At 34.9% G+C, this 27,415-nt stretch overlaps 2 protein-coding genes across 4 annotated transcripts; both read left to right on the top strand.

Annotated features, from left to right (window-relative positions):
* Window positions 1-394: 394 nt before the first annotated feature.
* Window positions 395-5,511, top strand: LOC108479609 (proline--tRNA ligase, cytoplasmic). Of its 3 annotated transcripts, XM_017782321.2 has the most exons (14): window positions 403-600; window positions 810-884; window positions 1,068-1,130; window positions 1,232-1,317; window positions 1,412-1,504; window positions 1,633-1,749; window positions 1,884-2,071; window positions 2,348-2,414; window positions 3,167-3,289; window positions 3,412-3,564; window positions 3,797-4,081; window positions 4,177-4,395; window positions 4,618-4,711; window positions 5,171-5,511. In XM_017782321.2, exons 3-14 carry the CDS (start codon window positions 1,076-1,078, stop codon window positions 5,233-5,235), a joined length of 1,545 nt encoding a protein of 514 aa, XP_017637810.1. In that variant the 5' UTR covers window positions 403-600; window positions 810-884; window positions 1,068-1,075; the 3' UTR covers window positions 5,236-5,511. The 3 variants fall into 3 exon arrangements, with proteins under 3 accessions (XP_017637809.1, XP_017637810.1, XP_052878988.1); XM_017782320.2 differs by lacking the exon at window positions 810-884 and having other exon boundaries at window positions 395-600; XM_053023028.1 differs by lacking the exons at window positions 810-884; window positions 4,177-4,395 and having other exon boundaries at window positions 404-600.
* Window positions 5,512-19,661: 14,150 nt separating this feature from the next.
* Window positions 19,662-25,969, top strand: LOC108479761 (protein translocase subunit SecA, chloroplastic). The gene is made up of 19 exons (XM_017782535.2): window positions 19,662-20,300; window positions 20,448-20,520; window positions 20,807-21,013; window positions 21,189-21,292; window positions 21,399-21,578; window positions 21,900-22,118; window positions 22,232-22,345; window positions 22,440-22,553; window positions 22,724-22,891; window positions 23,077-23,252; window positions 23,380-23,446; window positions 23,525-23,671; window positions 23,833-23,997; window positions 24,140-24,241; window positions 24,325-24,576; window positions 24,678-24,745; window positions 25,016-25,133; window positions 25,259-25,498; window positions 25,579-25,969. Exons 1-19 carry the CDS (start codon window positions 19,869-19,871, stop codon window positions 25,708-25,710), a joined length of 3,078 nt encoding a protein of 1,025 aa, XP_017638024.1. The 5' UTR covers window positions 19,662-19,868; the 3' UTR covers window positions 25,711-25,969.
* The last annotated feature ends 1,446 nt before the right edge of the window (window positions 25,970-27,415 follow it).

The following is a 27,415-nucleotide window of genomic DNA, read 5'->3' as shown; positions in this document are numbered from 1 at the left end:
GATTAATTACTTTTCACCCTCCAATAATATAGTACTTTCCGTTTTTTTCTTGATACTTAATTATAAATATGTTAAAATCATTAATTAAAAATAAAAAATATTTTTAAAAATATTAATTACAAATATTTAATAATTATATTTAAATATTTAAAATATAGTTTATATATTTTAATTAAATTTTATAAATAATTAATATTTATTGCTTAAAATATTTAAAATTTATATTTTATATATTAAAATATTAACAAGAAATTATAATAAATTTTTATATTCTTACTAAAATATAATAATATTAACTAATTTAAATATTATTTAAATGTATATTTATTATTTGATAATAACATGCCTAAAATAGTACATTTTATTTCTCAAAAGTACTTTTTGACAACAATGCTAAACTCAAAAGCAATGAATAACTAACGGGTTCCCCATTTCCCAGTGAGTCAAACTCGAAACCCAGGGTTTTACCCTCTAATTTATCAGCATCTTTCTCCCCCGCCGCCCATCCTTTTTTATTTCCCTCTGTTTATCTTCTCATTTCTTCACTGTGTATAGAGAATAAGCTAAAAAGCAAATCAAACCATCTTCCACCATTCTTTGGTAAGACTTCACGTTTTCCCCCTTTTCTTTCCATTTTCATTTTGCTTTTTTTCCCAGTTTTTCTTTTTAATTTCGATTTCCACTTCCAGCTTTATAAAATTTGGCTTGTCCTTTTAATTCTTGAGCAATTTTAATTTTTTCAACGATTTTATGGTTACCCATTTGAGTTTTGACATGAATGCTTTGTACCCTTTCTTTAAAATGTCAAGGAACATTGCCTTTTGGACACTCCAGGAAAAGTAACTTCTAAATCTCTGATCTGAAAGTCGGTCAACGCAGTAAAAGTAATGAATAATTGCTTATTCACTAATCTAGACACTTATTCTCCAATGAATAAGATCTTTTCCACATGCTTGAGACTGTAGCAATGTGTAATTGCTAGGGTAGTGGATTTATTTTGCCTTGATGGGGATACACTGTTTCTAATTCTTCTACTTTTATGTTTTTATGTGTGTTTTTACTTGAAGTTGAACATATGGCTGGAGGGGAGCAGAAAAAGGGTGGAGGGGAGCAGAAAAAGGCTGGCGGTGGTACGTTTTCTTTTTGGGGCTTGTTTTGGTTAGATTTTTATTATTAATGAATGCATAAAGGTGTGGTGGTTTCTATGTTTGTGAATACTTTGTTGTTGTAGGAGGGAAAAAGAAGGAAGTGAAGAAGGAAACTGGTTTGGGTCTCTCCTTTACCAAGGATGAGAATTTTGGTGAATGGTACTCTGAGGTATGTTTTGTAGCAATTATGCAATGATTTAGGGCTTGTTATACTAAATTGGGATCTTAATATCTTATTATATACTCATTTTGGCTTTTTTTAGGTTGTTGTCAATGGTGAAATGATTGAGTACTATGACATTTCTGGATGTTATATTCTTAGGCCATGGGCAATGTCAATTTGGGAGAACATGCAAGTGAGTCGTATGATCTTTCTATATTGCATTTTATCTAGTAAATAAGTAGAAGTTTTCATTGGTTATGGTTGCTAATCCTCTATCTTCCTTTCTTTTGTGGTTAACTTATCCATCATGTGAAACTGTAGACGTTCTTCGATGCGGAAATCAAGAAAATGAAAGTCAAGAATTGTTATTTCCCTCTTTTTGTATCTCCGGGTGTTTTGCAAAAGGAGAAGGATCACATAGAGGGTTTTGCTCCCGAGGTGAGAATTAAGTTCTTTTTTGGCATGATGACATTGTGATTGTGGAATATGCCTCGGCTTGAAGTTTCTACTTTTCTTTAATCAGTTTTTTTGAAGTCATTCGAAACTAATTTTTAGGATCCTGATTTAATCAGGTTGCTTGGGTGACAAAATCTGGTGAGTCTGATTTGGAGGTGCCAATTGCTCTACGCCCAACTAGTGAGACAGTTATGTATCCCTACTATTCTAAGTGGATAAGAGGACACCGTGACTTGCCTTTGAAGCTTAATCAGTGGTGCAATGTTGTTCGATGGGAGTTTAGCAATCCCACACCATTTATCAGGTAGTTTGTGTTAAACTCCGTTGTCTACTTTAGCTCTTCCATTTTGATTGTACTTCCTTTCCCCCTGCCCATTCCACCTGATGGATTATCCCATATATGTAATGAGATGCTAGTTTTCAGATAATTTTCTAATATTGGGTCAATTTTCTTAGCATTAATTATTAATGTTCACAGATGTATAGATTAATTACTCTATTCTTTCAATGGCAAGCTAGAATTTTTATTTAAAATATTTGAGAATGGATTTTGCACTGCTAACTTGATGCTTGATTGTAGGAGTCGTGAATTTCTATGGCAGGAAGGGCATACTGCCTTCGCAACCAAGGAGGAGGCAGACACTGAGGTAGCAGTCTTAAAATTTTTACTTTTGAGAAGTATTTAAACTTAGAGAGGTAAAGTTTGTGCATTGTGCTGTTGGAGTCCGATGGGCTTGTTGTGATCAGCCATGCAAGGTTTCCATTTACTTTGACCCTCCCAATTCCATCGGGAAGAGAGAAGATAAATAAAGGGGGAAAATGAATGGAAATATTGCATGGCTGATCCTTTGTTCTTCCACATTTACCAACAACTGGCTTTTGGTTTAAAAAAGCATTATTGCCTCAGAATTCCTGAATTAAGTATTTAAGTAAGCATTTCAGAAAGTTCACATGAGATGTTATTTTATAATTGTCAATAATGTTAATATATTTTTGCTGTTTGTTTTTGCAATGTGTAAATAATCAAATGTTTATAGTTCATTGCTCTTACAAGTTGCACTTTTATTGCCTTTTGAAGTATCATTGAAGAATGTGCCTGTGCCTTAGAACCTTTTGTGTGTGTCCAAGTATGGATTGTTTTGGTGAATATATTATGGAAGGACTGATGTGCTAAAAGTTACATGCCGAGTTATATGTATTTTATTGTTGAATTTACTTTGTGCTTGTAGATTGTAGACTTTAGCTCCAGAATCTAACATGCAATATATTCTCATTTTCACATCATTTTTGGTATATTGTGCTGTTAACAGACCTGGAAAAACAGGGACTTATTAACCAACAGTGGTAAGCATATCTGCTAGATCACTTTAAATCTATCTAAATTTTTGTTATACATCAGGTTCTTCAAATATTGGAGCTATACCGACGTATATATGAAGAATTCTTGGCAATTCCTGTTACGAAAGGCAGGAAGAGTGAACTGGAGAAGTTTGCTGGTGGACTTTACACAACCAGCGTTGAGGTATAGTATAAGCATGCATGTAATAACAATTTGGACTAGTTATAATCAATTATAAATTGTCTGCTTGATCAATGTGCTTTAACCTAAAGTGAAGAGCTTCTGACCTGATCATATCATGATAGGCATTTATTCCAAACACTGGGCGTGGTATTCAAGGTGCAACCTCCCATTGTTTGGGCCAAAACTTCGCAAAAATGTTTGAGATAAACTTTGAAAATGAAAAGGGGGAAAAGTCTATGGTCTGGCAGAATTCCTGGGCATATAGCACTCGAACGGTAAAACACTTTTCCCTTTACTTTGAGTGGTCTTAGCATTTATTAATTCAAGTTCCTTGTGATACCAACCTGCCATGTATATTTTGTTGTTTTAGGTGATCACACAGACTTGCTAGTCGAAAGAATCCCTAACCACTCATTATTCTCTTTAATTCTTCCCTCCTTATTCTTGCTATTCTGCTTATTTGTTATCCTGCTGTTTTTCTTTTTCCTTTTTTTTTTTTTTTTTCAGATTGGGGTAATGGTGATGGTTCACGGGGATAACAAAGGCTTAGTGCTGCCTCCAAAAGTAGCAGCTTTGCAAGTTATTGTGATTCCTGTGCCTTACAAAGATGCAGATACTCAAGGGATATTTGATGCCTGTGCTGCCACTGTGGCAATCCTCTCTGATGCTGGTATTCGTGCTGAAGCTGATCTTAGAGAGAACTACTCACCTGGTTGGAAGTACTCAAACTGGGAAATGAAAGGTGTTCCTCTAAGGATTGAAATAGGACCTCGAGACTTGGCAAATAATCAGGTGAATCCCCACCCCTTTTTCTCATTGCTGCTTTCCTTCTATTCTTTTGTGTATTATTTTCCTATTATTAAACCAAAATGTGTTTTATTTGACAGGTGCGTGCAGTTCGCCGTGACAATGGAGAAAAGACTGATATCTCTAGAGTCTTTTTGGTTGAACAAGTAAAAGGAATGTTGGAAAAGATTCAACAGAACCTATTTGATGTGGCAAAACAAAAAAGAGATGCCTGCATTGAAGTTGTAAAAACTTGGGATGAGTTTATAAAAGCTCTCGGGCAAAAGAAACTGATCTTAGCTCCTTGGTGTGACGAGGAGGTTTGACTTGAATTTGCAGAATCCTTATTATTTGCAGGGATCATGACGTTTTGGCATTTAGTCGGTGTTGTTTGAATGCTTATGTTTTATCCTTTATCTCAGAATTGCATCATTAATATGAAGTATTTTGTTAGGCACCAACATGAGTTGGGTCATATTTAAATCTCTCCAGGCATATGTTACTAATGTTCTTAAATGACGTTTTATGTTTTGTATATATAGGAGGTGGAGAAAGATGTTAAAGCTCGAACAAAGGGTGAGATGGGAGCAGCTAAGTCTCTATGTACCCCATTTGAACAGCCTGAACTTCCAGAAGGTACTTGATTCCATCTAAGCAGGCATTTCTTTTAAATACAATAGGGTACTTTTCCTCTCTTATAATTCTAGTTGTGATCTTTTGTTTTTCTATGAACTGTTAAACTGCCTAAAAATCTAGTCTGTGAACAAACTGTGAAAATTATTGGAATTAGAGAAATACGAGAGGATGAATGAAGGATTAAGTAAAAGCCAGAGAAGCTGGTAAGCTTGATTCGGGCAAGCCTCATATATGTGAGGAATCAAAGCTTCCTCTAGTTGCTATTGTTGTGAACAATACAGTCTTTTCTCATTGAGTGAACTCTGTGAATTCCACCTTGCATTAGCAAGGAGACTCGTGTGGATGCAGTTCGATTACTTGAAACTTTTCATCTACAAAAGAAAAGAATGGGGGAACAGGGAAATAGGATATTATTTGTCTTGTATAATTCTTTATTCATCCAAAGAAAATATTATGCAGGTACTAAATGCTTTGCTTCTGGGAAGCCTGCAACAAAGTGGACCTATTGGGGCAGAAGTTACTAGGTTTATTCACTTTTTACAACCATCTCCTTTTCATGGTTCTTTGCCTGATGTCAACGGTTCTGGTCATTGGGGCCATTGTAAACAGGGAAATTTTCAATTTAAAATTGTTATATGAAACTGATGAGAAGATTCAGTTTTTAATCATGTTAACACTTCTGTGGTTTTTCTTTTTCCTTTTTGGCAGAATTTTGCTTTGCTATAATAGATATACTGTGTTTTATCTGATATTTATTACAATTTGCATACTTAGAATATATGGTCATTGTACTTGGAAAATCTTGAATGTCATGTTCTGGTTGATATGGTAATGGCTTGGATCCTTTTTTCTTATTGCTGTCATATCTTCTTCTGGCTTTTGCAAGTACCGTATTATAGGGTGGCAGAGTCAAATATAGCCCTTGATGTTACTCTTGATTATAAAAGTGAGTAATATAGTTTTCTTGATGTTACTCTTGATTATAAAAGTGAGTAATATAGTTTTCTTTCTTACATTTATTTTTAAAGCAAAGCTAATAGTTAGAACTATAAAGAAATGTAACACTAAGAGAATGTTGATTTATTGTGCTTTTGTAGTGACATAGAAAAAGTGAGCAAATTAGAATTTTGATTTTTTTTTCATTTTAGTTTAAAACATTTTTATTTTTGTCTCGAAGAAATTTATTTATTTTATGGTTTTTATTTGAGAAAATTTTTGTAATTATATTGAATTTTTACTAAATTCAGAGGATGGGATGATCCTCTTTCGGTTAAGAAGAATGGCAAAGTAACTTGAATTTAACTGGTTTTGAATTTGATCCAATCCCGTTCGAAAAATAAACAGGTGGTCCTGATCCAGACAACAACAAAAAAATCATCTCGTTTAACTTACAAATTTATTTTATTTTTCAAATTTAAATTCTAAATTTCAATACTATTTTACTGCTCTTCATAAAAAAAGTTCCATTTTATTAGAAAAATAAATAAATTAATTTTTCTGTTAAAATTTTATTTATTTTTACTGGTAAAAATTTATCCTTATATTTTATGGCAAATTTAATAGTGGATGGATCAATTTTAATATTATAAATTGATTAATAGAAAGGGTTTGATTTGTTTCTAACAGCAGAAATTATTAATATAAACAAAAAGATTTAGATTACTTTTTGTCCTTCCGAAATAAAAAATATAATAACTTATTTGGCCTTTAACTTTACAAAAAATCATTTTAGTCCCTCATGTAATTTTTCATCTATTTTGACACTCAAAATAGATGGAAAAGTTAACAAAACACATGGATATCAAATAAGCAATCAATTAACTTTTTTAATTAAAAAATAAAAAATTGTAAAAAAATATTTTTAAAAATAATAGTCATTAAAAAGTATAAAAATATTTTTAATTTTTAAAATTTAATTAATTGCTAACATGGATTCGCATGTGATGGTCAACAAAGCTAACATAGGTTAGCTTTTTCATCCATTTTGACAAATAATGCAAGTTCAATAGTTAAAAAATACAAAAGCAAACTAAATAAGAGGCTAAAATAATTTTTTTTTCTTTTTTGTAAAATTAGAGGGCCAAATAAGTGGTTATGCCAAATAAAAATAATAATAAGCGAATATGGCGGTAGATTTATCTAAATATGCTGATTTTTTTTTTTGAGAAACTATGCTGATTTTCTAAAAATTTACTAATCTAAGTTGTTTTTGAAAGAGAAAGGAAAATGCGTCCTACAATGCGCCTTTTCACTGCCACATCAGTAAAACGCGCCCTGTAGGACGCATTTTTCTTTTAACAGTAACTTTTCCAATGACTCCAACAAACTATAAAATTTCCTATATAAACCCCTCCAAACTCTATTCTTTTCAACCAAATACTCAACACTCATTCTTCCATCCTATTTTTTCAATCTTCAAGTTTCAATTTCCAATTTTCTATCCTCAATTATTTTAACTATTTTTCTGAGTTTTATTCTCTTCGATTTTATTTTATTTGTTATAATTTTTAAATGACAAATAAGTTTTTTCGTTTGTATGACAAGTATATCTTCGGTGTTCAATTACAAATTGTAAGAAAATATTATTAAATTATTTAATTTTAAATAGTTAATTATACCATCCACGGTCGGTCTCATGAAACGTTCTTTGTCTGTCTCATGACACGTTTTTTTTATTGCAAAATTTTTTCCATTTGGTTCTTCTTTTGTTTTGATTTTTTATCTTCTTTTCGATTGGATTTTATCTAGTCTCTAGTTTTTCCTTTGGAGTGTTTTTGGTATGAAAGAGGATCTAGCAAATCTGAGATTGTTGGATGAGGAAGAAGAGGCGTTCCAGGAGGAAGCAGCGCTTGTGGATCAAAGCTATCAATTCTGTTTGGTGGGATGATGTCTCACGGATAGTGTGGTCCATTTTCCGTCGTTATGCAATACTATGGTTGATTTGTGGCATCCAATTGGAGGAATATGTATTACGGATCTAGGAGATAAAATGTATCTTTTTCAGTTTTTCCATAAAGTTGATGTGTAGTGGCTACTTACTGGTTCTCCTTGGTTCTTCAACAACCACTTGCTGATCCTGTAAACAATCCAAAAAAGAGAAAATCCATCAAATATAATTTTAAACTTTACTGAATTCTGGGTTCAAATCCATGACTTACCTCCAGGTTTGATGACAGAAACAATGGCCAAACAGTTTGGAGATTTTTTAGAAAAATTTCTAGAATATGACACATCAATCCCGACCATGGGTTTGAAGAAATTTATGCGTATTTGTGTTCGTTCGGATGTTTCTTCCCCATTGAAACGAAAGAAAAAAAATCCAAATTGATAAAGAAATTACTGTTTATGCTCGTTTTCAATATGAAAAATTGAGTTTGTTTTGTTTCATTTGTGGCAAGTTGGGGCATGGTGAAAGTTATTGTCCACTTCGACTTTGAATAGAACCAAACAAGATTGTTTTTGGTTTAGACATATCGTTGAGTGCTACGAAGCAACGGCGAAATATGGTGGTGAGTAGGTGGCTCCGACAAGCTGATGGTTCACAGTGGAGCAACGAGAGTTTGGAAGGCAACAATCAAAGTAATAAATGAGGGAATGATTTGGGGCGTAATTTAATTAGGGAATCATGGAATCAATTTTCAAATCCCAAATTTATCTATTTGAAATCAAATCAACAGATTGTTTTTAAAGAGACCAACAATTGGCGTAATCTGGACAGTGGCGTTTTAATTAATGATGATTTTGGAAAGGGGCCACAGATCGAGGAGAAAAATGTCCCTTTAGATAATTTGGAAGGGAAAAAATGACAGAAGGTTGTGGAAGGACTATCGATGAATGAAGGGAACAAGATGGATGAAGGACTTCTTGACTTAAAGGCTACCTCTGGGGAACAGAGCAGCCAAATGCAATGAAAATTCTTAACTGGAATGTTCGTGGTTTGGGGAGATCACGAAATGTTAAAAGGCTCAAAAACAAATTGAGAGTCATTAATCCCCGAATTTTGTTTCTTATAGAAATAAAATTAAGTGCTAAAAAGATGGAAGCGGTGAGATTGAAGTGTGGTTTTGAAAATGGGATTGATATTGGGGCCTTGGGCTCGAAAAAGGACTATTTTTGGGTTGGAAAGGAAATTCTTTGATCCAACTAAAGAGTTTTTCTTCCTCCCATATTGATGTCGAGGTGCACAATGACGAGGTTGATGCGGTTTGGCATTTGACGAATTTTTATGAGAACCCGGTTGAATGAAATAGGAGAGAGTCTTGGGATTTACTTCGACGATTGGGGCAGAACCAAATGACTCATTGGCTTGTGATGGGGGATTTTAATGAAATTACGAGTTCTTTGGAAAAGAATGGTGGAAGGCTTCAAGCTGAACGTAATATGCAAGAATTTAGAACAACATTGGAAAATTGTGGACTTAATGATCTAGGGTATATTGGTAGATGGTTTACATGGGAACGAGGCCGATTTTTATCAACCAACATCAGGGAGAGACTGGATCGGGATGTTGCCTCGTTGAGTTGGATTAATATTTGTTCCAATTATCAATTAGAACATCTATCCCATTCTTTCTCAGACCATTGTCCGATTTTAATGGATACTATAGGAAAGCATAAATAAATTCCATGGTATGGCTGAAATTCTTTTCGTTTTGAGGCAAATTAGATTCTAGAAAATTCTTTTGATGAGGAGATTAAAAGAAGCTAGGTGAATATTGCTGGAAGTGTTCTAGATAAGCTTGAGAAATTGGGACAACAGCTTTAGAGTTAGAGTCGGCACAATATTAGAAAGCAAAAAATAAACAGGTGGATTTTGAAAATAGGCTAAACTGCCTTTATAACCGGGATCCAACTGATGAGATTCTTGCTGAGATCACAGATATTCAATTGGGCCTCAACTTAGAAGCTGACCAAGAAGAAATTTTTTGAGAACAACAGGTTCGAGTCAATTGGCTGAAGAATGGAGATAGAAACACGAGTTATTTTCATCAAGTAGCTGTTCAACGTTAAGTACGTGGTTGAATCAAAGAATTAGAGGGGGGAAAATGGTGAAAAGGTTTCCACGACGGAGGAGATGCTTAAACTTGCTTCGAAGTTTTTTGGTGACTTATTTTCAGCTTCTGAGATGGGCTTTGATGATCGTCTTTTCGGGTTAGTGGAGAAAAGAGTCACTACTAAGATGAATGCTCTTTTAATTAAACAATTCACAAAAGAGGATATCACTTATGCTGTAAAGAGGATGGCGTCTTTAAAAGCTCCTAGCATTGATGGTTTTCCAGCAATTTTCTTCCAAAGGTACTGGCATCTTATTGGTTCTGAAATTTCTATCTATTGCTTATCTGTTCTTAATGGGCATTATAAAATGGAAGCTATTAATAAAACCCGAATAGTCTTAATTTCTAAAGTAGATAAACCAAAGAACCTTTCTCATTTTAGACCTATAAGTCTTTGCAATGTTGTTTATAAAATTATTACAAAAGATCTGGTACATCTAATGAGCGCTATTTTAGGAATTTGCATTAATGAAACTCAAGGAGATTTTCTCCCCGGAAGGCATATTTCAGATAATGTATTTATTGCTTATGAGGTCTTTCACTCGATGAAAATGAAGAAGAAAGGGAAGAAGGGAAATTTTACGCTTAAACTCGATATGATTAAGGCGTATGATCGAGTGGAATAGGATTTCTTGGCAAGAATGATGACTCATTTACGTTTTCATACAGATTCAATTGTTCTTATAATGAGATGTATTTGTTTGGTTTCCTATTCTGTAAGCCTTAATGGGTCGAATAGTGAGTGGTTCTCACCTTCAAGAGGATTAAGACAAGGCGACCCTCTTAGCTCTTACCTCTTTCCTATTTGTGCAGAGGGCTTTTCAACCTTTATTTATGAGGCTAAGCAGAATGGACTGATGAGGGGTGCTTCGGTTGGAAGGGAAAGATTAAATCACTTGTTTTTTACAGACGGCTGTATACTTTTTGGAAATGCGTCCATTAAGGGGGTTCAAGTGGTTCAAAATATTATAAAGGAATATGAGATGCTTTCTGGTCAGAAGGTGAATTTTGACAAATCTCTGATTTATTTTGAGGCTAATGTGGGAGCAGATGTTAAAGACAGAATTATTAATGTTTTGGGTGTTAGGCTAGCATCAACTCTAGAGCAATACTTAGGGCTGCTATGATGGTTGGACGGAAGAAGAACTGGGCTTTTGCCAATTTTATTGATCATTTCAGAAAACGTATTGTAAGCTAGAGTCTTCGCTACTTATCAATGGGGGGAAAGAGGTATTTGTTAAGTCAGTATTACCGGCTATTCCAGTTTATGTGATGCAATGTTTTGCTTTGCCAAAAACTTTATGTTGTAAACTTAAAGGTATCATGAACAAGTTCTGGTGGTCTAATAATAAACCGTTTAAAGGTCTTCATTGGACTAGTTGAGATGCTTTGAGTTGTCCGAAAAGCGATGGTGGACTGGGGTTTAAAAATTTATTCTTGTTTAATAAAGCCTTATTAGCAAAACAAATTTGGCGTGTTTTATCCCAGCCCAACGATTTATTAGCTAAAGTTCTTAAGGCCCGTTATTTTCCTCATTCAGATATTCTATCAGCAAGGATAGGATCTTACCCGTTATTTACCTGGAGGAACATTTGCAGTGCTAGAGATCTGATTGCAGATAGGCTTTTATGACGAGTTGGCAATGGGGTTAGCATTAATATTTGGAATGAACCTTGGCTCCTTGGAATCGAAAAATAATAGAATATCAGGATATAATGTTAGACCAAATCGGACGACAGTGGACCATTAATTGATGTTGAAACCAGTACATGGAATAATGAGTTGATTCATAACATTTTTGATGCTGTGCATGTTGAGCGTATTTTGTCCATTCCGTTGTCTGGAGCTCGATCAAAGGATACGTTGGTCTGGAAGTATGAGGGGTCGAGGGAATATTTAGTAAAAATTGGATATAGGGTCTTAATTATAGAACATCTTCTATACACAAATTACATCAATCCTAATAATGTGGGTTACAAGGATTTTTACAGGTCATTATGGGCTATGCATGTACCAACAAAAATCAAAATTCATGTATGGTGATTGTTTAACAACTTTCTGCCTAATTTCTGTAATCTGATCAAGGGACCTTGCGGGTTAGAGTTGATTGTCCTCTTTGCAGGGCAGCACCAGAGAATACTGACCACCTCTTGTGGTCCTATGATATGTTACAGAGTGTTTGAGCATCTTTTCAAATTAGAATCGCCCCTGTTGATACCACTTTGAGCTGTAAAAATCACTTTGTTAATACTTTCTGTTTAGCAGATGATCATAATAAACAATATATTACAATCTCCTTATGGGCTCTGTGGTACAGAAGAAATAAGTTGATTAATGAGGGATTAATTTTTCTTTGCAGGAAGTGTTAGGGTTCATTCGAGGCTATGGTCAAGAACTTAATTTATGCAAAGAGAAAATGGAAGTGTCTTGTGATTCCCTATCAAATGAAGTTTGGAGGCCCCCAAAGTTAGGTTTTATCAAATTAAATTTTGACGCAACTTTTCAAAGTAACTCTAAAACTTCATCAACTGTAGTCCTAGCTAGAGATTCTGAAGGAAAAGTAGTAGGGGTAGAAACTTATCTGTTTACGGATGTTGTTGACGCGTTCGTGGTGGAAGCAATGGCATGTGAAAGGACTTTATTTTTTGCATCTCGAATGGGCTTTCTATGTCTTGTGGTTAAATGTGACTCTATGACGGTTATCAAAAAACTTAAGGCAAAGAAAAAAGACAAATCAGTTCTTAGATCCATTATTAGTCATATTCAGATGTTGGAAAAATACTTTAAAGAAGTGCAGTACCTGTTCGTTCCCTATCGGAATAATGGAGCGGCCCATACTCTGGCTATGAAAGGTAGGAGAATACAGTTTTCTGGTCTTTGGGTCAATGGTGTTCCTAACTCGGTATTAAAGATAGTAGAAAATGATTAGGCGCTTTGGTCACAAAGGCATCATTTTTCGCTGTAGAATGCTTTGATTTTGGAGATGTTTCTTTTGTTTCTCCATGGTTGGTCTCAAAGTGTTGATTTTCTCTGTTCTATCATCTAAAATTTTCGTCTTTTACAAGAAGAGAGAAGTTTTTTCGACTGGTATTTTGTGCTTATCTTCTAGCTTTGGCTACAAGTGGGTTTTGGTTTTCTTGCATTGATGGTTTTTCTTTTTCTATGGGCGGTGTCATTACTGCCTTGTTTCTTTGTTTTCTAGCCATTTGATTTCTTTTTTACTTTTGTCTTTTCATGTTTATTCTGCTTGTTCCAGCTGTAATCCTTTATTGTTCCCACTTTGAGCCGAGTGCCTAATAAATACTAGTATTTTCAACAAAAAAAATAGTTAATTATTATGCTATTTAGATTATTAATTTTTTATATTTATATACTCAGCCCGAAGATCATATTTTGGAGATGTACATAAACAATTTAAGGGAAAGTGCACCGGATGTCATTTATGGACACTTGTGAGATGCATGATTTTTATACGTGGCTCGCATGCTTGGGGGGACTGAATTGGATCCCCCACTTATCAGTGCTTTAGTCAAAAGATGAGACCAGAGACACACATTTTATCTTTTTTGCGGTAAGTGTACAATCACGCTCGAGGAATTTAATTTACAACTCGGTGTATCGGTTGATGGGGAAGTTGTTGCAAGGCCAGCTATTAGTGTCAATTGGAGTGCAACATGCAAGTGACTACTAGGAAAGGTGTCGAACAAGTTTAGGGGTAGCTGGATCGAGATGAGATGGTTGGAGGACAACTTACAAACTATCGAGGCTTCTGCGAGTGATGTTGAAAAAGAATAATTTTCATGTGCATTCATCTTGAGGTTAATCAGGGGTTTACTAATGCCAGATAAATCTTACAATCTGATACATTTAAGGTGGCTACTACTACTAGCCGACTTGAAAAAAACGAGACAACTTAGTTGGGGATCACTGGTGCTAGCGACATTATACCGAGAAATGTGTCAAGCAACGATACTCGAAAAAGTTAAATTTGGCAGTTGCATGCTTCTTCTTCAATCGTGTGTATAGTATTAACTACTATTTTTATGCCCCCGAGTAGAACTCCCCTACGAATTCCTACTTGTAGTATGGTAAAATTCATTTGATAATATCATTACCATTTTTATTTTTTATTGTTGTAATTTTAAAATAACATATGATTTGAATAGATGGAGTAACCTTGTGAGACACAGTGATATACCGATCGAGCTTAAGGATATCTGACTAGTTTTAGATCAACAAACCAAAGAGGATGTTAGTTTATTAATTTCAAAGTTTTCGATTTTTTATTCCAGCATTTGAAATTAAATATTAGGCACATGCTAAAATTTATAGATTTGTACTTTAGTTTATATAGATGTCATATACAGATTTGAGGCTTCAAGCATGCGTCCCGATCAAATTATTGGCCAATCGCAGTATCTGGCATATGAAAGTGCCATTGATCATTTTTTTAATGATTGAAATGCACGAATCTGATCGAGTGATGCGGTAGTTCAGGTGTATGCAATGTATTCGGCTGCCATCCGAAGATCTCGATGATCTACATAAAATCAACATGTGGGGGAGACTTGAGGAAGATTAGCTAACATTAAGTATCAAGATTTGGCAGCGCAGGTACGATTACTTGCCAACGCGTGAACCATTTCTCATACGGGAGTTGGTGACATCTCCAGATTACATGGATTGGTTTAGGCATAATTGCAAGCCGTATCTATTGTTGACTTTAGAAAGGAGTAGGCAATATCGCCGTAAGAGGTCAAAACGAGGGTCCATCAATCCTAGGTTGGGAAAAGATGCTGCAGGGGGGTCAACATCTGCCCAAAGGACTCGATTGTCTTGCAATCTCCCAATCAGTATGGTTAATTTAATTTTGGTTCTATCCCTTTTTTCTTTTTTACACAAGAATTACAACACAAACATACCCACCCACCAACCCACCCCCATACACTCATTCCCCGCATCAACACATTTAGCTCCGGTTTATTTTACATAAGCACCACAACGTGCACAACTATTTCCTGCATCAACACATTGAACATCGGTTTATTTTATACAAGCATCACAACACACACAATCATTCCCTACATCAACACCTTCTATAGGGATATATTTTGTACGACCACCACCCACCGTATCATATTACATGTCGATCCCTCCAACAACACTGATGCATCTGGTATCGCTGACAATTCTCATCATTTATTCGCAATTGGCCCATGTGACACCATATAATCATCCAACGATAGTCTCGAAAACACTCCTAACATCATTATTCTACCGAGGTGGGTCATCCTCGCAACTGCCAACTCAAAATAGGGGAATGTACAATGGGCGGCTAGGAAAACGGTCCCAGTCAATGACAAATGAAGGAAATGATTGTGGCAATCAACCCTAATGTACAGGTGTCATTATTTATGATTGTAACAGTCCGGTTTAGACCCTAGTCAGAATAGTGGTTTCAGGACCACAAATTCAAGTTAGAAAAATACTTTAATATTATTTTCTATTTTTATTATATGTGAGTTAGTATGTGTAAAAATTCCGTACGAAAATTTGATCGTTTGTGTGCTTAATTTGATAAAAGAACCTAATTGCGTAAAATGTAAAAGTTGCCTGATGTTTGTTAAAATGCCTATTTGATGTGTCTCCTTAAATGTGAGGTCCTTATGTTGTAAATGGACCATTGAATTCATGAAATGGCATGGATGGACATTAGTTAGTGGAATTATAATAAAAATAATAAGGTTAATTTAGTAAATGGCTTATTATGTTAATTAAATTAAACAAAACATGAAATTAGTTCATTTTATGCTCATCCTTACCGAAAGACACAAAGAAAAAGAAAGAAAAACACAAGCTAGGGTTCAGCCATTGATTTTTTTTATTAAGGTATGTATTTTGATCCGTTTTTGATAATTTATATGTTTTTGTGATTGTTGCTTAGTGTTCTATTAAGCCCATGTTTCAATTTCTGATTTTGTTGATGATTTTGAGTTATTCCATTGATGAAATTATGAGTTTTGTGAAGTTAGTTGATAGAAAATGAAAGATATGTGTTGGGTTAGTATATTTTGTCTTTGAATTTTCGATGAATTTGAGTAATTTGGGCTAAATTGTGAAAATGAGATTTTGAGGGACTAAAATGTGAAATAAATGAAAATGTGGACTTATATGAACACCATGTATATTCGGCTAAGCAAGTGTGTATGGAAATTTGGTGTATTTTGTGATTTTATGAATTAGGGACTAAAATTTTAAAATGTGAAAATGTGAGGGTTAATTTGTAAAATGCCCTAAATATGTGTTTTTGGATTGATTTGAATGAATGTGAGTTTGAATAAGTTAAATTTGAATTGATGTAGATCAAGAACCAAAGAAAACAGAATTAAATCAGAGAAAAACGAAAGTCGTTGAATAGTCGCTCGTTTCTATTCATTTCTGTACGAGGTAACTCGATATAAAAATAAATGTGTTTGAATCAATTTATTTATGCTTATATGCTATTGAAATGAATTGAATGGCTTGGATGATGAATATGTGTAATTGTGAAAGCATCGATAGTGTTTCGACGTCCGAAAAGCCCTGTACGAACCATAGGAATAGTTAGGATACATATGTTATGACATAGGATCCAATATGTTTTTTCTGTAAGACCACATTTGGGACGTTGGCATCGACTTATGATTTACATGTAAGACCCTGTCTGGGACAGTGACATCGATATTTGATTACATGTAAGACCATGTCTGGGACGTTAGCATTGTACGAGCTTTTCGAGCTATCCGAGTATCCTTATTAATTCTGAATAGTTCAACGAGCATTTCGAGAAATGAATGGCTATGTGAATGTGTATCCGATTCAGGTACATATGAATTGTATAAGTAATTTGGCAATGAAAGGTGAGTATAAATATGATCCTTTGATATATGATCTTTATAGAAAACTAAAGTACTTGCTAGCATATGGTTATAAACATTTGAGCTACATGAGACTTAAACATGTATGTTTATTTTGCCATAATTTACATGAATGAATTATATTATGTGCTAAGTTTATTTGTATATGGCTTACTAAGCTTTTGAAAGCTTACTTTATGTGTGTTTTCAATTGTTTTATAGATATCGTAGCTATCGGGAGCTCAGGGATCGTCGAGGATCATCACCACACTATTAAAATCTATTTTGGTACATTTTGAAAGTGTAAATATTGGAGTATGGCATGTATAGGCTAGAAGTACTTTGATTATGTTTTGTGATGTATATATTTAGCCATGTGATATGGCTTGGTTTTGGTTATGATTATGGTTTGATTTTGGTATATGAAATGTGATGCAATATGATCAATATGATGTGTTTATGAATAGCCAAGAAATTTGGTAAGTTTGGTAAGTTTTTGGTATATGCTTAATTGTGAAATTGGTAAGAATATGGTATAAGATTTAATGAGTATATTAAGGTTATAAACCATATGTTTTGGTTTGATTATGGCTCATGTTATGGTATGTTTTGGTATGGATGTTAAGCATGGAATTTGTTGATAATGAAATGGCATGAATGGTGTATGTTTTGGTTGTGAAATGGTTGAGAATTTGGTATAAAATGATGTGGTTTTGATGCTTGTAGGGAGGATCTTTAATGGGTGGAAAATTGACCTTGTAAATGGCCTATTTTTGCTCACACAGGCAGGGACACAGGCGTGTGGCATGTGTCTCAACCGTGTTGATCAATGGCTATTTCAAAATTAGCCTGGGCAGACTCCACGGTCGCACACACAATTGTGTGCTAGGCCGTGTGGCCAAGTCAATTTCGAGCACGGGCTAGACACAAGGGCGTGTGACTGGCCGTGTGACCCAAGTCAGTAGCCTCCTTAATTTCCACACGGCCTGGCATACGGGCGTGTCTTGTGGCTGTGTAGACAAGTCAGTATGTATGACCTTGTTTTGCCACGGCCTAGACACACGGGCGTGTCTAATGTCGCGTAAGGCACACGGCCTGTTCACACGGGCGTCTGACCTGTATAACTTTTAAAAAATACTTAAGTTTCGAAAAAATTTTGTATGCATTCGGTTTAGTCCCGACCCTTTTCTAAGACATGTTTAAGGTCTCGTTGACTTATGCAAGGGACTTTGTATTGATGTATGACTATGATGTTATGATGATTGTGAAATGAATGCTAAATGTTTTGATATGTCCGGTAATGCCTCTTAACCCTAGTCCAGCGACGGATACGGGTTAGGGGATTACAATGATACTTTTTCATTTAAGTTTTTCTTTATCCATTTGTTAAGTATAATATTTTCAAAAAGCAAAGAATTGCTCAGAAGGTTCGAAAAAATATTAAAACTTTAACTTGCATATTGTAATAGATCTTACTTCAATAATTAGTATTAATTTACACTTTATAGAAAATTTAATGAATAAACGAATAAGTTAGTGTTTTCACTGTATGAGTTACCATATAATCATTAGCTCTGATCTTCGATGCTCCCGGGTTATGTGGACACACTAAAGCCATTGAGTTCGCGATTTCTACATTTTCCCTAATCAAGTTTATCTCGAAAATCTCGAGTTACAGAGGCTTAGAAGCAATCAAATTGGCTTGGTTAAAATGTCCAGAGAGAAAACGTTCCTTGTAGAGGCGTTTTCATCTAACATGGCAGTGAAAACACTTCTTGCAGGACGCGTTTTTCAGCCATATGTTTGATATGTTAGTGGAAAACGCGTCTTAAAGGAAGCGTTACGCGCTCCCTGTAGGGAGCATTTTCTCTTTGGCCATTTCAACTAGCCCAACTTGATTGCTTCTGAGTCCTTGCAACTCGAGATTCCCGGGATAATTTTTTCCCTTTATATACCCAATTCCATCCCTTATATAAATGCTCATTCTTCATCCTTTACTCACCTACATCTCAGTCTCCTCTAAATTATTTTTTCTTTTTTCTTGTGTGTTGAAATTTTTGGGTTTAAAGATTTATTACTCTCTCGCTTTGAGGGAGACATGATCATAGTTTTAAGTTGTATTTAAGTTTACAGTGATATCATAGAGCTCGGCAAACTACAAATTTTACTTTTCGTATGAGTATGGCGCCATCACTTAAGAAACTAGGATCGTTTTGCAATTCGAGGTCCAAGTTGACGATGACGATGATTATATCATCTCGGATTGAACTGTAACTAAGGCTTTAGTTTACAAAAGTTATGCTATCAAAGGATGGAGCATAATTGGAGTACTACTTGACGGTGGTTATGCGGGTACGACGACCAGTTTCTCCTCGTTAGAGGAAAGTGCTTTATAAAATCCACACAAAAGTGCGAGGAAGAAAAATATAGGGGCCTTCCAGCATAATCAAGTAATTCGAGTTGTCCATGTCCACCAAAGACAGTGACTTTGTTAGTGAAACATGTTACGCTCCAATTATGTCACATGTTATAATAACAGGTTTAACGCCTTTGATGGATATGGATAAAACGAAATACTTGATTATACTAAAAGGCCATTGCGTTTTGTTCCTCGTATGTCTGTTTAAGTTTTATAAAGCATCCTCCTTTGATGAGGAAAAACTTGTTGTCGTGCACGCAGAACCACTATCAACTAGGGCCGCATTTATGCTCTATCGTTTGACAACATTATCTTTGTAAACTTAAAGCCCTAGTTACACTTCAACACCAAACCATATAATCATCGTCAATTGGGATCTTAAGTTGCAATGATTAGGTTTCCTAAGTGATACTCCATACTTACATGGCAGATAAAATTGATAGGTTACTCAGTTCCATGACATTAATGTAAAATCAAACATTACTTAAAAAAACAGTTTAGATAAATAATCTTTTTAAAAATCAGCTTAATTTCTCAAATGTTTTTTTTTTCCAGCATACTTACATAAATCAGCCCGAATATGGCAGTCCGAAACTGTCACTGTTGCTGTTGGGGCTGGTGGGGGTGGCACGCAAACGCCACATGTTAACCATAAGTTTCAATAACTAGATTTTCTCCCTCACTCCTCCACCTTATCCCCTCCAACCCTTTCTCTCTTTCATCATCGGTTAACGACTTAAACGATACGTAAAGCCATAAGCATCCCCTCTTCCCCAGCTCTCCTCGAAAATGGCCACAGCAGCACCCATATTCGACTCCACCTTGGTAAACCACCATCACTCTCTTTCTGTTTCACCATTTACTTCAAATTTCATCTTCAACTACAGAAACAAAACCTACCCTTCAATTCCCCATGTGGGTTCTTCGTTCTTGAGTGGGAAGTCCCTTAGAGTGGTCCAAATTGGAGCCAAAACACCCAGATTGGGAACTAGGAGGAAGAAAAGAGTGGGTGTTACAGCTTCATTAGGGGGTCTTTTAGGTGGAATTTTTAAAGGGAATGATACAGGAGAGTCCACTAGGCAGCAATATGCTGCGACTGTTACGACTATTAATAAGTTGGAACCCACCATGGCTGCATTGTCTGATACTGAGCTGAAGGAAAAGACTTTTGCTTTGAAGGAACGTGCCTCTCAAGGCGAATCTTTGGATTCTCTTTTGCCTGTAAGTTTAAATCATTTCTATGGTATAGATTTGGGATGCTAATAGTTTGTTAAATTAAAGAGAAGGAGCTTAAGGTATCTTATTACCCCAACATGTTCTATTACAACATGACATCCAACTTTGTACTTGTGTTTTTGTTTGTTGCAGGAGGCGTTTGCTGTTGTAAGAGAAGCCTCCAAGAGGGTCCTTGGACTTCGTCCTTTTGATGTCCAACTAATAGGTAAAGTCTCATGTTCATATCTATCTCCTTGTCGAAATTGATATTTGATGCTTATTGCTGGTTGCTACAAAAAAGAACTTTAGTTGCACAGTGATCTGTAGTAATCTAGAGCTGAAAATGCTACTAGGACTGCTTTTAGGATCAGCCCAATGTTTCTTTGTCATTGATCAGTGGCCACTTCAATGTGTGAATTATAGTCTTGAGTTTTTCACTACCTGGTTATGGAAATTTTTTGTGAATGCTTGTAATAGAAGTTCCTTGAGGTACCTGAACTTTGGTCCTGTAGGTGGCATGGTTCTTCATAAGGGAGAAATAGCTGAAATGAGGACTGGAGAAGGGAAAACACTTGTTGCTATTTTACCAGCTTATTTGAATGCATTAAGTGGAAAAGGAGTTCATGTGGTTACTGTCAACGATTATCTGGCTAGACGAGATTGCGAGTGGGTTGGTCAAGTTCCTCGCTTTCTAGGGTTGAAGGTTGGCCTAATTCAACGTAGGTCTTGTTCTTTACTTGTTTGAATGTATATTTAACTTCACAATACATTTTACTAAAGCAGTTGTCATAAGCTCGAGATTAGGTCAATCAGACCTCATCAATTCGAGCTGCATGCTGATTTATAACTTTTATAATCATTATAGCTAACTACTTATTATTTCTTTTTTACCAGAGAATATGACAAGTGAACAGAGAAGGGAAAACTACTTGTGTGATATTACTTATGTCACCAATAGTGAGCTAGGTTTTGACTACTTGAGAGATAATCTTGCCACGGAAAGTAATTCTTGCCTTACATGCTGGCTTTGTTTTTTGTTGCTTTGATTCAATCAAGACATTATAGCATTTCTGCTTAACTGACTGAACTTTTTATTGTAAGCAGAGTGTTGAGGAGCTTGTTTTGAGGGATTTCAATTATTGTATCATAGATGAGGTTGATTCTATCCTTATTGATGAAGCAAGAACGCCACTCATCATATCTGGAACTGCTGAAAAACCTAGTGATGCATATTACAAAGCAGCAAAAATCGCTGCTGCCTTTGAGCGAGATGTACATTATACCGTGAGGCTGCTTAACTCTATTGTCTTTCTTTTTCTTCTAAAAATTAACACAATCTAGTTACTAGAGTTGTAAGTTTTACCAGGCGGTCTCCTTAATTTGGTTGTTACATCAAAAAAGGCTGCTAGAATAGTACTTAGAATATTGAGTTGGGGCCTCCTTGAATAATTCTTGTGAATATATAGGTACGATGATGATATTATTTTGGTGCATTTAAACATGAATAAAAGTTAACCTATTAAGAGTCACTGTCAACGTAGATCCAAGTACATGAAAGAACAGAACTTTTAAAAGTCTGCTTAAATAAGAAGGCTGTTTATGCAGGTGGATGAGAAGCAGAAAACTGTTCTACTTTCAGAACAGGGTTATGAAGATGCTGAAGAAATTTTGGATGTAAAAGATTTGTATGATCCACGGGAACAATGGGCATCATATCTTTTGAATGCTATTAAAGCGAAGGAATTGTTTCTTAAAGATGTAAATTATATTATCCGGGGCAAGGAGGTGCTTATCGTAGATGAGTTTACTGGTCGAGTTATGCAGGTAAATTATGGTTAACTGATGATATCACTTACAAGCGAATAAAAATTTTTAGGTAAGATATGAGATTAATTAGGACAAATAGTTATATATAATATTACTAATGTTTCCATCAGGGCAGAAGATGGAGTGATGGACTTCACCAAGCAGTTGAAGCGAAAGAGGGTTTACCTATTCAAAATGAAACTATAACTCTAGCATCAATCAGTTACCAGAACTTTTTTCTCCAGGTTGGAGATTTTCTTCTCTTGAGTAGTTTGGTGAAACTCTTTTTGGAAATTTATATTAATTCAACTTCCCAATGCCTTTACATTTGCTATACAGTTTCCTAAACTTTGTGGAATGACTGGCACTGCAGCAACTGAAAGCACAGAATTTGAGAGCATATACAAGCTTAAAGTTACTATTGTCCCCACAAATAAGCCCATGATAAGAAAGGTTAGTTCTAGCTTGCCGTCCATGATCATATATTTTTTATTTGTACTGCAAGTTATGATTTGCAGATGGTGAGAACTGAGATTATTGTCATTTTGATCCTAATCTCAGAAATCTGTTGCTTTATATTTAAGATGTTATCCTAATCCCTTTGCTCTTTAATGTCTTCTCAGGATGAGTCTGATGTAGTGTTCCGGGCAACTAATGGAAAATGGAGGGCAGTTGTTGTAGAAATTTCTAGAATGAACAAGACAGGCCGTCCAGTGCTTGTTGGCACAACAAGTGTTGAGCAAAGTGACTCATTGTCGGAGCAACTGCAGCAAGCTGGGATCCCCCATGAGGTAAGCCCTTTTTTAAGTTATGGATTTAATGTTAGAAACGAAGAATTATGGCTGAAATGTGCTTATTTAAGTCTTCTTTGTATAAAGATGTATAGCTTCGTCTTGTGCTTTGAGGAAAAGAAACTCAAGCACAACGATGCCACTAAATGTATTTGTGTGAGATATTAATAAATTATTTGTTAAAGGTTCTCAATGCAAAACCGGAGAATGTGGAGAGAGAAGCAGAGATTGTAGCACAGAGTGGTCGTCTAGGGGCAGTGACTATTGCTACCAATATGGCTGGCCGTGGAACAGACATCATCCTAGGTGGCAATGCAGAATTTATGGCCAGGCTGAAGCTTCGTGAGATGCTAATGCCAAGGTTAATATTTGATATTCACTAATTTAGTTTTACTTGCAATAGTTTGTAAGTTATCGCAGCCTCATAGTGGCTACTTGCATCATGGGAACTGGTCTACATTGACATTTAAAGTGTGTAAATGTTGCAGAGTTGTCAAACCAGCTGGAGGAGTCTTTGTATCCGTGAAGAAACCTCCTCCAATGAAGACATGGAAGGTTTTATGCTCATTTGCAATATGAAAATATTTTGGTATTGGTAGATGAATTTAATTTAGATTAGGGTTGCTATTCCAGGTGAATGGGAAGTTATTTCCATGCAAGCTATCTGACAAGAACACCAAGTTAGCCGAGGAAGCTGTAGAGTTGTCTGTCAACACTTGGGGCAAGAAATCTTTAAGTGAACTTGAAGCTGAGGAGCTGCTGTCTTATTCTTGTGAAAAGGTGTACTACATACAGCAAGAGTTTACTTTGCATATTGTCCGACATATTCACTTTTAACCCCCTTGTACCTGTTAAGAATCATTGAATCCATTGATATACTACCAAATAGTATCTGTCAGATACGCTATAAAACAATAGTCATTGTAGTTTTGTATTTACAGGGACCTGCTCAAGATGAAGTTATAGCCAAGCTACGAAGTGCTTTTTTAGAAATTGTAAAGGAATATAAGGCCTACACTGAGGAAGAGAGGAAACAGGTTGTGGCAGCTGGTGGGCTTCATGTGGTGGGGACAGAACGTCATGAGTCACGACGAATAGACAATCAGGTTAATTCGAAATACATTTATAAAATTTTTATTTGTTGTTTCAAAAAGAAACAGAAGAATCCTGATTAATTCAGAATACATGAAATATGCTTCTGTAGTGTCTGTTCTATTCAATTTTAGATTGCATTTCATGTCCATGCAGCTTCGTGGAAGGAGTGGCAGGCAAGGGGATCCCGGAAGTTCTCGCTTTTTTCTAAGTCTTGAAGATAATATCTTCCGTATTTTCGGAGGGGATAGAATTCAGGTTTGCTCTGTGGTTGCATTTTTCCAATTTTCAGTTTGCTAATCGATGTGCTTGTTAAAACTTTTTCTGGCAAATACTTGAAGGGTTTGATGAGAGCTTTCAGAGTTGAAGACCTACCGATTGAATCCAAGATGTTGACTAAAGCACTCGATGAAGCTCAGCGGAAAGTGGAAAACTACTTTTTCGACATTCGTAAACAGTTGTTCGAATATGATGAGGTCTTAAACAGTCAAAGAGACCGTGTCTATACAGAGAGAAGACGAGCCCTCATGTCAGACAATCTCCAATCTCTTATTATTGAATATGCTGAATTGACAATGGATGACATCTTAGAGGTGAAGATTTATGACCTTTTTGGCTAACACTCTCATTTATGTCTATCCAGGTTCTAATCAGTCTTCGGGTATTTATTTATTTTTATTTTTATGATAAATAGGCAAATATTGGTTCAGATGCTCCAAAAGAAAGCTGGGATCTTGAAAAGCTCATTGCAAAAGTTCAACAGTAAGAATCGACTTTATTCTCTATGTTTGATTTTCGAAAAGGGGCAAATACTCGACGGGATTGTCACTGGAATTCTGTCTAATTGCAACTATCTTTCTATCCTACATCATTTTTTGAGTTTCGGAACTAGTATTCACTCTCATGCACTTCGAAATACAATACTTGCCCCGAAGGATTTAGGATCCTGTTCATCATACTTGTATACCGGTTCTTCCTCATGCTTTATGCAGAAACATACTAACCTTTCTATACATACCGCAATAATTTCAGGTACTGCTACTTTTTAAATGATTTGACCCCAGATTTGTTGAGGAGCGAGTGTTCAAGTTATGAGGAGTTACAGGATTACCTTCGCCGTCGTGGTCGAGAAGCATATTTGCAGAAAAGGGTCAGTATATCAACCATATTAAACAAATCTAAGCCTTATTTATTGCTTTAACTTTTTTTTTTTTTGATTTATTTTGTGCCTAAACAAAGATTCAAGCATATTTTCCCACATAATTTTGAATTTAGGATATGGTGGAGAAGCAAGCAGAAGGGTTAATGAAAGAAGCTGAAAGATTCTTAATCTTAAGCAATATCGACCGTCTGTGGAAAGAACATTTACAAGCCCTTAAGTTTGTACAACAAGCTGTAGGCTTACGCGGATATGCTCAACGCGATCCACTAATTGAATATAAGCTCGAAGGGTACAACCTTTTCTTGGATATGATGGCACAGATACGACGAAACGTAATATATTCGATATATCAGGTATGAACAAAACTTGTTATATGGTTTATCCACCATCGCATAAGCATCTCAAGCTTACTCGGTTTTTTTTCTGGTCACAGTTCAAACCGGTGATGGTAAAGAAAGATGAGGATGATAGGTCAGACAAAGTAGGTACCAATGGTAGAAGCGATAATAAAAAATCCGACCCGGTTGGTGCAGTAGAGTCATCTTCATCAACTGCCAGTGCCTAGTGTTCTCATTGTATTATTTTCTTAGAGGGAAAGTGAGAGATTATCGTAAGTGCTGTTTTGTTGCAGTCCTATATAATTGAGTAAAGATTAGATTTGTATAGATTTTTCAATTTTCAAAAGGGAAAGAAACATGTCCAGTTTATTGAACCTTGGAAAATTACATAAAAATCCGACAATTTTTGCTACAGATTGATTATGTAATATTTCAGAGAAGTTTGTACAGTATAATAATTGATGTCTTCATATACCAACTTTTAAATGATGCTTGTTAAATCTATTAATTGTATTTTTAGTAATATGCTGAGATGGTATTATATGTGATAATATACTTATCGCATTAGGTTTTGGAAATAACAGGACTTACTGGATTTAAGGGTTAATGTTTGGTCAAAACTGAAATTTTAAAATGTATAAGGATTAAAATGTCATTTACCCACGAGGCATGGTTATAATTGTTACTTTAATTTTAAGCCTTTATTAAAATGAAAAGATTCTATAAAATAAATAATTTAATTTAAGTATTTTTAATATAATACTTTTAGTTTTGACTTTTGAAATTTTATTATTTAATCTCGGGGTTGATAAACAAAATTCATGACTTTACACTAATCTAATAACAAAATTGAAGTTAAAATTTATAGCCATTTTAGATTAAAATAGTTTCAGGTCTAGTTCATTTCAATATCAGATTTCATATTTAAATTAAATTTTTAACTGTTTATCATCAATGTAAGGATATAAAAGTAATTAGCCTTCGAGTACCTTTTTCTTTTTCCGTCATCAACTACTTTAAGGAAACATCAATATTTCATTCAGTTTATGTGGACTGACAAATGTATTGATAGTAAGATTATTAAAAAGCACATGAAAAGGGTCATGGGTAGATTAAACGATTTGTGAAGGTCTCTTCCACATAGGGACAAAAAAATACCTATGCTTTTGCACCCCATTATTATATTATATAGGTAAATTATGCAAATATCATTTAACTGTTAAAAACTTTTATATTAGGCAACTAAACTAAAAATTTTATAATTTAAGTATTTACATTATATAATTTAGTTATTTTGATTACTCCCATTAAAATTACAAACGGTAAGTGACATGACAGTTAAAAAATTATAAAATAAAAATTTAATCCCCAACTTCTACATATCATATTAATTCAGTCATAATTTTAAAAATCAACCCTCAAAGTTTACAAATAATCTCAATTTGATCTTAATTCTAAAAATTCAAAGAAATTTATAAAAATACATAAATAATTTCAAAAAGTATAATAATAAATTAAAAAATAAATTAATATTAATATTAAATAAATATAATTATATTAATATAAAATAAAAATCCTCTATAACACCTAATACTCGACCTGACCGGGTTTGAGTTACAAGATGCTACAACTACTAACGGAGTAAATTCAAACCATTATGCAACATTCAATCATTCAAACATGAAAGTCTATAGCATTCACGAACATAATAGGTTACACAATCGTTTTTGGGTCACACACGAGTTTAGGAAAGTTTTTTTGTTAACCCGAGCTTGAATGAGGTCCAAATTGTATGGTTTTAAAAATTTAGGGTCGACGTCGCGACCTCACAATGTCATGATGTTGCCAACTTATTAAGTCATGTTGCGACTTCAAACATATCAACGTTGTGACGTCACTCATTGTCGGCACCATGTTGCAACGTTGGACATA

This window comes from Gossypium arboreum, chromosome 12, assembly GCF_025698485.1.
Source record: "Gossypium arboreum isolate Shixiya-1 chromosome 12, ASM2569848v2, whole genome shotgun sequence".
In the NCBI taxonomy this organism is placed as follows: Eukaryota; Viridiplantae; Streptophyta; class Magnoliopsida; order Malvales; family Malvaceae; genus Gossypium; species Gossypium arboreum.
This window is presented reverse-complemented; position numbering and strand designations above follow the sequence as displayed.